At 39.8% G+C, this 12,226-nt stretch overlaps 1 protein-coding gene across 2 annotated transcripts in view; it reads left to right on the forward strand.

Annotated features, from left to right (window-relative positions):
- LOC140204540 (UAP56-interacting factor-like) overlaps positions 1 to 12,226 on the forward strand; it is an 82,498-nt gene that overhangs the window by 49,063 nt on the left and 21,209 nt on the right. The window contains exons 7-8 of one of the 2 annotated variants that reach the window (XM_072271251.1): positions 1,989 to 2,063; positions 7,730 to 7,847. In XM_072271251.1, coding sequence (XP_072127352.1) covers positions 1,989 to 2,063; positions 7,730 to 7,847 — 193 coding nt within the window. The remainder of the gene's footprint in view (positions 1 to 1,988; positions 2,064 to 7,729; positions 7,848 to 12,226) is intronic. The other variant, XM_072271252.1, reaches the window with a different exon arrangement.

Here is a 12,226-nt window from a genome sequence, read left to right on the forward strand (position 1 = left end):
GATCCTGTACTTTTATAAAACAACCAAAGTATGGGACAAACATCAGCAAACTTCTAGTAAAGATGGGCATCTAGATCTGCATGGCTGAGTTGGACTGAAGGCCTTAATTTCATGTTGTGTTACTCTATCACTCTAAAGCTCATCTGTGGTTTTAAAGTTCTGGTTTTATTATGTCATTATCCTGATTTCCCCAACATAAGTTATACATTTTCTCGACATATGCTATTGACCCCCTTTGTAAATTTAACTGCATTGCCTAGCTCTCTCATCTGTCTTCTAAGCTGAAAATTAATACAAACCATTCCTATATTATTTGCCATTCCTATACAGCCTTTGGTGCATTCTGATGATTTATATGGCTTTTCTTTCCAAGATTAGGTAATTAGTAATATTTGTGCCTAAAACTGAAGACAGTACTAAGATGAGGTCACACTGCATTCCAAAGCACCAAGTATTGATTTTATTTAACATCTCACATAAAATTAGATATCTTGAATAGTGTAGCATTTAAGTATCAATCTGTATGATAAAATGTGAAACTGAATTTGAGCTTATAATATTTTATTTAAAATAAGAATAGACAATGCTGGTAACACTCAGCAGGACAGGTAACATCTGTGGAACTGAAGCAGTTAACACTACAGGTCAGAGAAAAGCAAATTTGTTTTCATTAGGGCTAGAAGGTAGGGAAGGAATGGATAGGATTGTTAGGGTGAGCCCACACAATAAACATTTACCCCCTCCCCCCCCAAAAACATCTCTTGATCACCAGAGATATTCCTTTGATTTTATTCGTCCTTCCTCAATCTTTTCTCCATCTGAAAACTAACATGATTTTCTTTCGCAAACATGAGGAAATCTGCAGATGCCGGAATTTCAAGCAACACACTTAAAAGTTGCTGGTGAACGCAGCAGGCTAGGCAGCATCTCTAGGAAGAGGTTCAGTTGACGTTTTGGGCTGAGACCCTTCATCAGGACTAACTGAAAGAAGAGATAGTAAGAGATTTGAAAGTGGGAGAGGAGGGGGAGGGGGAGGGGGAGATCCAAAATGATAGGAGAAGCCAGGAGGGGGAGGGATGGAGCCAAGAGCTGACAGGTGATTGGCAAAAGGGATATGAAAGGATCATGGGACGGGAGGCCTAGGGAGAAAGAAAGAGGGAGGGTGGAATCACAGAGGATGGGCAAGGAGTATAGTGAGAGGGACAGAGGGAGAAAAAGAGAGAGAGAAAGAATATAATAATAATAAATAAATAAGGGATGGGGTACGAAGGGGAGATGGGGCATTAACGGAAGTTAGAGAAGTCGATGTTCATGCCATCAGGTTGGAGGCTACCCAGACGGAATATAAGGTGTTGTTCCTCCAACCTGAGTGTGGCTTCATCTTGACAGTGGAGGAGGCCGTGGATAGACATATCAGAATGGGAATGGGATTTTCTTTCCCAGTTTTGAAAAAGGTTCCTGGCTTTGAAATAATAACTTTCTCTTTTCACTGATGTTGCCTCCCCACTGAGTGTTCCCCAGCACTTTCTGTTTTTGTTTCATACCTACAGCTTTTTGATTTGTTTCAACAGCTAATATTTTCACTGAAGGCTAGTGAAACAATGCTGACTGCTCACATTTATACATTGATTAGAAAACAGGTTTTGCTGGGCAAAGATTCAATATGCAGTTTGCACGTTCTCCTTCCAGGTACCCCGGTTTCCTGCTGCATCCTAAGGAAAGTTGCCGTAAATTGTCCCTAGTGCATTGGTCAGTACAGAACCTCTAGGAATTTGATAAGAATCTGGGAAAAATAAAAAGTTGGATTAGTGTAAGTAACTGGTTGATGATCAGCACGCGCTCAATGACTGACAGCCTGCTTCTATGCTGTTTCCCTCTACGACTCTGAGATAATTTTTTGGTACAGATTAGCAGATCTTTCAGATATGCATTTATAAAGATTAAACCACACAGGCTGCAGACTAATTTCTTTATATCTGCTTCTCTAGGTGGCAGCAGTGGTCATCTACCAACTCTACCCTAACGATATCTGTACCCAATCCGCAGGCCAAGCAACCCCCAGTGTAAGTCAGCCATTAGAGTTCACACTTGTCAAAACAAGATTCATTCGAAAGTGATTATTTGTATGTGAAAATCGCTTCAGTAGATTCATCTTTGTCAAAAATGTTAATTCTAAAATGATTATTTGTATCTGAAAATCTCCTGTGCAACAAGCTTGCTTCGGTAGGTTTTAACACCACAGCGCTATACATATGACATCTACTTGTGGCTGCCAGAAGCATTAATGAGTGTTGTGAGAACAGGAAGCTGAGCCAGCTTTCTCGTTTCACTTCCTGATATTGAACTCTCAGACATTCTCATCCCAGTTGACTCAGTTCCATTCAGTAATGTACTTATAGAGTTTTGTCAATAAGCCATGCGAGTGGAAATGTGTTATGCCTTGGCCTTCTTTTATGTGAACCCAGGGGCAACAAATATGTGCTTGAGCTTGGCCATAAGAGGAAACAAGGAGAAAGAAAAACTGGATAAAAGTAATATGTTATTTGATATAGATTGGATATTTAAAAGAAAAAAAATGATCAGGATGTCCCTGGTAGACAAGCTGCATATTAAGTCCCTGTTTACTTTCTGCTGGACTTCACCTAAGCGCTAAAAAGACAGAGTACATGGTGTTTAACTGCGACGAAGGTATTCTCAAGACCGTAAAGAATGATACCGTTAAGAAAGTCTTTGACTGCAAGTACCTTGGGTCAAGAATGATGAGTCCAGAGAAGGACATAAAGATACGGGAGGCGCTAGCATGGAGGGCTATGAACAACATGAAGGAAATCTGGAAGTCGAACCTGACAAGAGGGCTTAAAAAGAGGATTTTCATAGCAGTCATAGAGTCCATTTTCACGTACGGATGTGAGACGTGGACACTCACCAAGACTATGCGAAAGTCTCTGGATGGTTGCTATACACGAATGCTCCAGATGGCTCTTGACGTGAGTTGGCAACAGCACGTGACGAACGTCGAGCTCTATAACGACCTACCGACGCTCACCACCAAAATCGAGGCGAGAAGACTGCAACTAGCGGGGCACTGTCTATGCCACCCTGAGCTACCTGCCAGCCTAGTCATCATATGGGAGTCCAAGCATGGGAGGATGAACCCTGGGCGCCCTCCCAAGACTATGGTCAACACGCTCCTAGAAGACAGTGGTGCGGCTAATGTAGATGAACTGAACAGACTGATGAGGGAGAGGGAGAAGTGGAGAGTCCATCATCGTGCCCGATGCCAGCCCCCTAGGCCTGAGTCGACGTAGTAGTAGTAGTAGTACTTTCTGCTGGAGGCTGGCATAGAATTTGAAGAAATTTAAAACACACATCCATATGTATCACGAAAGGCCCAAATAATACTGAAGCATGGGCTAATAAATGGCAAGTAATGTTCATATCATAATAATTCCAGGTAATTACCATCTACAGGAAAACAAAGTTTAATTGCTTTTTCTTGGCATTAATGGCATGAACATTAACAAGCCCCCACCGTCTCCAATATTCCATGGCTCAACATTAACCAGAAACTTAAGTGGACTGGTCATATAAATTCCATGGCTACAGGAGCAGGCTGGAGGCTGACTATCTTGGAGTGCTGCTACAAAGAATTTCCACCATCTACAATACACAAATTAGAAGAGTGGAGGTATATTTCCACTCAGCTGGGTGAGTATAGCTCCAACAACACTCATGATGGTCAACACTTTCAAGGGCAGAGCAACCCCCAGTATTGACACACCATCCATCACCACAACGATTCATTCCCTTCATCATCAGTGTAGTATGGCTGCAGGATGTATCGTCTGCAACATTTACTGCAACAGCCGCTTAAACTGTATCTCCTAAAATGACCATCAAAGGGCTTAAGGCACACAGGGACACCAATTCCTGCACACCATCCTGTCCTGGAAATATATATTGCAGTTTCACAATCTTAGTTTAGATATTGGAACACCTTCCCAAAACCCTCAGGTAAGAGACGTAAATGATGTAATGTTCTCAATTTGAAATTGATACTGCAAAAACTGGAAATTCAGAGCAACACACACAGAATACAGGAGGAACTCAGCAGGTCAGGTTAGCATCTGTGGAAAGGAATAAACAGTCGACAGTCTCAAAGAAGGGTCTTGGCCTGAAATATGGACTGTTTATTCCTTTCCATAGGTGCTGCTTGTCCTGATCATGTTCTGAAAGTCCTTTAAGAAGTGACTAAATAATCTGGTTTAGATTGTGAGCTCCAAGAAATAAAACTCCTAGAGCATATACCACATGAAGAAAAGTTATCTTTTTTTTCTGGGTCATTACGACACTGGTGAGGGAAAAGATGGTCAATAACGACCGGAGATCTGGATTTTGTATCGCCAATCTATTTATCTGTTGCAGACACCAGCATTATATGTCATAGTGTCACTCAAGATCTGATCATTAACACAAGTATAGGTTGATTGTCACCGAGAAGGTACGACTTACCTGGTTTTCTTCAAAACCCCAGTAATCACAATTCAAGACAATTTATTTCATTTAACTATATACATGTATACTGTCAAATGAGACATTTCCCCAACCAAGATGTGAAGCACAGAAGTGCACATTGCACACATATGACACCTAATAATGTAACAGAATAAGAATTAAATCTACAAATGCATAATGCATAGGTAAAGTGCATAAATTAACTACTGTAGGATACTGTACAAATTATCCAGTGGAACTTCGAATGCAGGGAGTTCAGAAGCTGAATGGTCTGAGGGAAGTAACTTTCCTATCCTGACCATTCTTGTCTTTATGCATTGGAGTCTCCCTGCCTGATGGTAGAAAGTCAAAGAGGATACTGGATGGGTGGGTGGGATCCTTGATAACACTAAAGCCCCTGCATATGCAATTTATGATTTTGATCACTCTCAGAGATCATAAACTGTGGATAAGGATGCAATAACAAGAACAAAATAATCTAAAGACAACAGCAAAATTAGAGATGATGGAATGCAGCCTACATTCTAAATGTAAATCCAGATGGAGATGGAGGTCTTCTGGCAAACACTAATCCCTGTAGATCATATCAAACAGAATAATACTTGGTTTGAGTTAAAGCATCAGAAATGCTGTCTAAGATTAAAGCAAAGAACATAGCTTACTTGTCTCACAGCTTAAACTCCCAATTCTAAGAGTCAATGAAATCAGAAGCAAATATGTTAGTTGAGTAAGATATAATGAAGTGAAGTGGAAATATGTATCAGATCAACTTGAGCCAAGAAAGTCGAGTTTTTAGCAAGAGTGGAATATGCAATGGCACATATTCTGGTAACATTCTCAACATCGCCACCCATTGTCTCTGAAATTTATAGTGGTGAAGATATTTCAGAAAAGAAACAAGAAAATAGTGATATTTCAGGCTGTACTCACATCAAGAGGATAACTTCTGGACTATACCTAATGATTTTCAGGGTGAGCTTCATCCCGTAATACAAACAGCTGATTTTGCAGAGAGTATTGATTCCCGAGCTAAATTTCAAGTGTGAAAAAGCTCTGTTCATTTACCTCCATGACATCTCCTTCTTCCAGAGGGATGGTTCTCCCATACAGGACATATGTGACACAGACATCAGGACATTTTGCAAAACTAGGTCACTACAACACTTAGTCCGAGCATCTCACTCTTGCTGTACTTAGAAGACCTTTGGCAGACTTAACTAAAGAAGTTTTTACTAAGTCTGAGTATATTTGCAGTATGTTTCAACTTTGGAGTCGGAAAACCTGAGAGAGAGGTTATCTTCTGTCAAATGGAAGAAGGATCCTAAAGACGTTGGATTCCTCAGAGCTGTAGTGACCTGTGTTCAATACTGAACTCCAGTATTGTCTTTATGAAGTTTGCAAGTTCTGCCCGTAACCGTGGGTTTCCTCTGGGTGCTTCAGTTTCCTCCCACATCCCCAAAAAATGTGTGGATTGCTGGGTTAAATGATCACTGCAACTTGCCTTTAGTGGGTAGATGAGTGATAGAATCTGGGGAGAATTAATGGGAATGTGGGGAAGAGAAAATGATTAATGTAAAAACAGGTGTTTAATGGTCAGCACATCCTTTGTGGGCCAAATGGCCTGTTTCTCCTGGGTATTTCTCTGTGACGCTACAAAATAGGAAATAGGGATGAGATGATTCTTTTTGTCAAAGAATTATGAGTCTTTAAAAGTTATCTTCCTTAAAGATCAGTGAAAGAATGTGTTCAAAGTTTTAAGGTAGAGGTGGATTCTTGATATGCAGGTGATGAAAGGTTACCGGGGTGGGCAGGAATGTGAATCAGGTCAACTACAATCTTATTTAATAGTGAAACAATCTTATAGAACATAGAACATTACAGCACAGTAAGGCTCATTGGCCTACAATGTTGTACTGACTTTTTAAACCTTCAAAGCAATCTACTCTTCCCTCCCACGTAACCCTCCATTTTCCAATTATCCATGTGCTTATCTAAGAGTATTTTAAATGTATTTGCCTTTACCACCACCCTTGGCAATATGTTCCACATACCCTACACTCTGGGTAAAAACCTTACCCCCGACACCCCCTCTATACTTTCCTCCAATCACCTTAAAAATTATACCCCCTCATATTAGCCATCTCCACCCTGGGAAAATTCTCTGGATATCTAGCCATTCTATGCCTCTTATCATCTTGTACACCTCTATCAAGTTACCTGTCACCCTCCTTTGCTCCAAAGAGAGAAGTCTTAGCTCATTCAACCTATCCTCATAAGACATGCTCTACAATCCAGGTAGCATCCTGGTAAATTTCCTCTGCACCCCCTGGGAAGTTTCCACTTCCTTCCTATAATGAGGCATCCAGAACAGAATACAATATTCCAACTGTGATGTAACCAGCATATTATAGGGCTGCGACATTACAACTGAACTTAGTACCCTAATGAGGGCCAACACACCACAAGTCTTCTAACAACTCTATCAACTTGTGCTGCAACTTTGAGGGAACTGTAGACGTTGACCCCAGGATCTTTCTGTTCCCCCACAGTGCTAAGAATCCTGCCATTGGTCCTGTATTCTGCCTTCAAAGTTTACTTTTTAAAGTGAATCACTTCACACTTTTCCAGGTTGAACTTCATCTGCCACTTCTCAGCCCCGCTATGAATCCTATCAAAAGTTCCTTTGTAGACCTCAACAACATTCCACACTATCCACAACAACACTTGAAGACTAGGTGGCCTGTTTGCACTCCTGGTTCATATACTTATTATTATTTCAAAATGTTAGTTTCTATCAACAGCAAACTTGAATATTTTAGACTTGATTTCATCCAGTTCACCAATATAGATTGGCAGCAGCTGGCATCCTGATTGCAAGTCCAATGAAAGCCCACTGGTCACAGGCTCCTGACCCAAACATGGCCAATTTTATTCCCATTAAGCCTGTTTTCTGACTGTTAACTAATTATAAATCAAAGTCTGTATGTTATCAACATCAAGCACTCTAATATGAGAGCAACTTATGTGTCACCTTGCAAAAAATGCCTTTGGTTGCTTTATGTGAACAGATGCAAGGCAGGGTAATAATTCCAATTATGAGGTATCAATTTTATCACCTTTTAAGATATGTGTTGTAATCTGGAGTCAATGATATCTTGATTGAAATGAAAGTGTGGATTGAACTGTAAAACTGTAACGTACTCTGCATCCACAGCCAAAGATTAAGAAGACAACAGCCTTTAAATGGTAGAAAGCAAATGCCAATAAAAGGCATGAAGAAACAGCCAAAAGGAGTTTACCTTGGATTCAACTTTAAGAGTATAGCCAATCAGGTACTAGATTGTAATTTTTGCAAGATGTACTTATTTAATGATCGAAAGTATCACTGTCAGCAGCACAAGAATAGTTGTTAATGTAAATCTTCTTCAGTTCTAGAATCTTCAATGATAGAGGTAATCTACATTTATGTTCTCGGCAGAGGTTTAGTTATAGGTTTTGAGAGAAGCTGTTTAAAAATATAACAATTAGTACAACTGAAAATGATATAGTTTAAACAGTTGGTGGTGAATACATGTTTTAAAAAAATCACATCAAAAATATGAAGGAAATATTTATCGGGATGCATTTTTAATGCATAATCCTTGCTAAATATTTTGCTGTAGGTAAAAGAGTCATAATTCACAGTGATATTGATCTACCTTGATAATCCTGTGGTGCTCGAATGATAGAATAAAAGAAAATTTGACACTAAAGGTGGTCTTTTGGCCTATCATATCCATGCCAAGTGGGAAAGTCACCCTATCTGACCTCACCATATCACATTTGGTCCATAGCTCTACAAGAGTATGTTTTAGTATTTTTTAAATGTGATGATGGTTTCTGGATGAACCGTACTTTTAGGCAATGAGTCCCAGATCGCTTCCACCTTCTGGATGATCAAAAAATACATTTCTTTGTCAAGAAACAAAAGGACGTTGGCATAAGGTGAGAGAAAGACATTTTAAAGTGGATTTGAGGAGAATGTTTTTATTGACACAAGGAATGGTTAATATTTGGAACAGATAAAATTACTCTGTTTAATCATCAGACACACTTAATTAGGCTAGGCATAGAATGACATGATCCTGAGCAACATGGAAATATTGTAGATTGGCATAAAAGAAGGCAGGTACATGAAGGGCTGAAGGGCCTATTTCTGTGACACCCCCCCCCATGACTTGTCACCCTTCGAATCCCATTAACTACTTTAAATCTATGTCCCCTATATTAGAAAGGACTTTCTGATATTCTATCCATGACTCTCATAGCTGTATGACTCTCTTAGCTTCTGCTGCAAAAGGTAACAATCCTAGCCTCATCGCTAAAATTTTAAAATCCTGGCACTGTCCTCATATGTCTTTTTTGCACTCTCTCTAGAGTGATCACACTGATCATAATGTGGTGGCCAGAACTGTACATTACTCACATTCTTGCATAACCACCTTATGTGTGTATTCTATGCCTTGATTAATACAATTATGCAGAAAATGTGCTTTTTTAAAATCTATGTTATTGATTTATCTCAATACTTTTAGAGATCTGCAGCGAAACACTTCATGGCCCCTCAGTTCTTCCACACCACTCTGTGTTCTTCCATCTTTTGTGAATTGCTATGCTTTTGGAACTTGCCAAGTGCATTATTACACACTTCTCCAGATAGAACTTAATTTGCCAATCACCAGACAATTCAATTCTTCCTGCAATTTAAACTTTCCTCCTCACTATATATCATATCGCTAATGGCAAACTCATCTATCATGCCATCGACACTCAAGTTTAAGTTATTAAAATACTGCACATAACAAACTGCGAGGGTCTAAGCTTATTGGAATCTCAGCGATACCAGGATACCATCATTAAAACACCTCTCAGCCATTACCCTTTTCCTCCTGTGATTCTATTCATCTCAGGGGCTAATTATTACTCATTTGACCAAGCTTCAATATAGGGACTTGCTAAAATCCAGGTAGATTTCATTAACTCTCTTTTAAAAAAACTCAGTCAGCTTAGTCAGATAGAACATGTGATATTTGCTCTTCATTTACCTTTAAGTTAAGACTTTTAGTTCTCAGAATTCATTCCAATCCAAAAACCACTGAACTAAATAGGCTGCAACTACCCCGTTTATCTCTTTCTCCCTTTTTTAAAAAAATACATTGCCCCCAATCTCTGACACCACTCCTGTATTTAAGAAAGATATATATACAGCCTCTGTAATTTTCTCAATTGCTTCTTTTGTCAGTATGGAATATATTCCATCAAGAATATATGGCCTATTACTCACTTCCAAAAATGCTAAGTCTCGAAAAGCATCTTCTTTTGCTATATTTATCCAATTCAACATTTTACAGATTTGCTCCTTAACTAAAAGAAGTATTTGAGGAAGCTGTTTTTGAAGACAGCTGCCCACACCTTTATTTGCACACCATGGTTACTTACATCCCAAGCAGGCCGTGTTCGTTCATCAGATATCCAGTTACTCTTTACTTGTGCACAGTTTTGGGGGGGGGGTTTATTTGATTAAGTTTGGTGGCATTTTTATTTCACATTCAAATAAAATTTCCTTTTAGGTTTTACTCCTGCATTTTTTGCGCTCTTCTATTATGCACTTGGTACCTAAAATTAGTTTCTTTTTTTTACTTACTCTAACATCTTTACATTGGGTGGGGTGCTGTAGATTTGCAAGTCTTACTCTTTATCTTTCTGGCAGCTTATTTATCTAGAATCCTTTAGATCTCTTTTTGAATGCTTCCTTTGTTCTGACATTGAATCACCTCCAAGTAGCTATTTCTACTTCGCTGAATTTCTCCAGGGAAGAAAATACTTTTCTTCTCTGAAGAAATCCGTTGGTGCCTGTCACATTGACCAGCGCCAGTGGTCTAACCTAGCCTCCAATCGCGAGGTCTGGAGACACACCATTCCCAGTCTGTCTCCTCCTTCGAGAACACACTCAGGGCTGGCATTGAGGACAAAAGGAGAAGGAGGAAGAACCGTGACACAGCAGCACCAAACCCAGAACAGAATTTCCCTTGCAGCCGCTGTGGTCGGACCTGCCTGTCCCGTATTGGCCTCGTCAGCCACCAGCGAGCCTGCAGCAGATGTGGGCAGCCCCCTTCCTAATTCTTCATCCGCGAAGCCAAGCCATGATGATGAATTATATTCAGCTGAGTAACGCTGATTATGCCCACAATTTAGAATCCATGTTCCTGTGTTACCTCTGTCCTAGTGCTTACAGGTGCTCAATTTAATTTAATTAGGAGCACCGCAGAACTGTTAAACCACTCTGCACAACCTTAATCACTATTTCAGTATTCCAACACCAAGAGCACTTTACACTGTAATGGAGTTTATATTTTTTTCTTGTGTAATTGTGTTTTTTCTTCTATAATGTTGTATAATTTATGATTAATTTAAGTTTTTCTTGCAAATGCTGTTCTTCTGGTGCTACTGTGGTGCTGCTGCAAGTGAGTTTTTCATTATGGCTCAGCATACATGTTCTTGAACAAACAACAGATTTTACTAGTTTGAACAAACCATCTTCTTGGTACCCTATACAATACATAAACATTCATTCCCTCCACCACTGGCAGACAGTGGAACATTTGAGTGCCTTTTGTTAAATACACTGCTGTTTTTCAGTCAGAGAATCGTAATGAGCTTTTTGGGTCTGTGTGGGGCGCTGGAGAGCATTGGGCTCTGAGGTTTTTAGAGCAGCTGAATTAGTTAATTGTTGTTTAATGAGTGTTGCTAATCATTTAGAGTTCTTTTGTTATTCTTAGGCAACCTGCTCTTTGTAGTGAGGTCTCCTGATGCTTTTGGTTTAAACCTGGTTAGTTTATTTTGATAGGCTCAGGGATTCTGTGTTACTTGTGTTATTTAAATGAATACCTGATTAGCACTAAACACGATAGCCTTGTTCTGAGAATATTACATCTCGCAGTGTCACTCGGCCGAGCCATTGATGGTTGTTTGGAATTATTATGATAAACTCGTCAGCGTCTCTACATTGGAGCTGTCTTTCCTCTCCACCTGTGTTCCGATACTGCCAGCACATGCCACAACAGAAGAACCCCGCCAAGTAGTGGACCCAGCAGGGGTTGAACAGTGGTGTCTTGATATTGGTCAGCTTTAGGTGAGAGTGCCGTCTACTCTTAGGTCCATATTCTGAGTTCCTTGAGTTTATGTTCCAAGTGTCTCAAGACCATGTTCCAAGCTTCTCTGGTCTACATTCTGAGTTTCTTCAATCTCCGTTCTGAGCTTTTCAAGTTGTAGGTACCCGGGTTCTCAGCCTTGGGCTTCTGTGATTCAGGTCTGCATAATAATTGAGTGCATCAGGCAAGCTTATCAATAAAGTTTGTTTGATTCAATAAATCAGCATTGAAATCAGTAACGTAAATTTTGGAAGAACTTGCCCTTTCCTGATGTTGTTTTTGCAAGTAATGGTATGCCTTTGTTAATGTCAAATCAATGTTTGAAAGGACACTTTTGGGAATAATTGAAATAAGCTTACAAGCTTCCAACTGCCTTTTACAATGCAAGATCTCCACCTGTCTATTCTGATGAGTGATGCTAATGTAGCAAATGTTCCAGTGTACATGTGTTTCCTGAAATAATAATTTGGGTTTGCAACTCTGAAGAGCCCAGCTCCAAAAGCTGATCCCTGGTTGGAGTG

Source organism: Mobula birostris, chromosome 10, assembly GCF_030028105.1.
Source record: "Mobula birostris isolate sMobBir1 chromosome 10, sMobBir1.hap1, whole genome shotgun sequence".
Taxonomy (NCBI): domain Eukaryota; kingdom Metazoa; phylum Chordata; class Chondrichthyes; order Myliobatiformes; family Myliobatidae; genus Mobula; species Mobula birostris.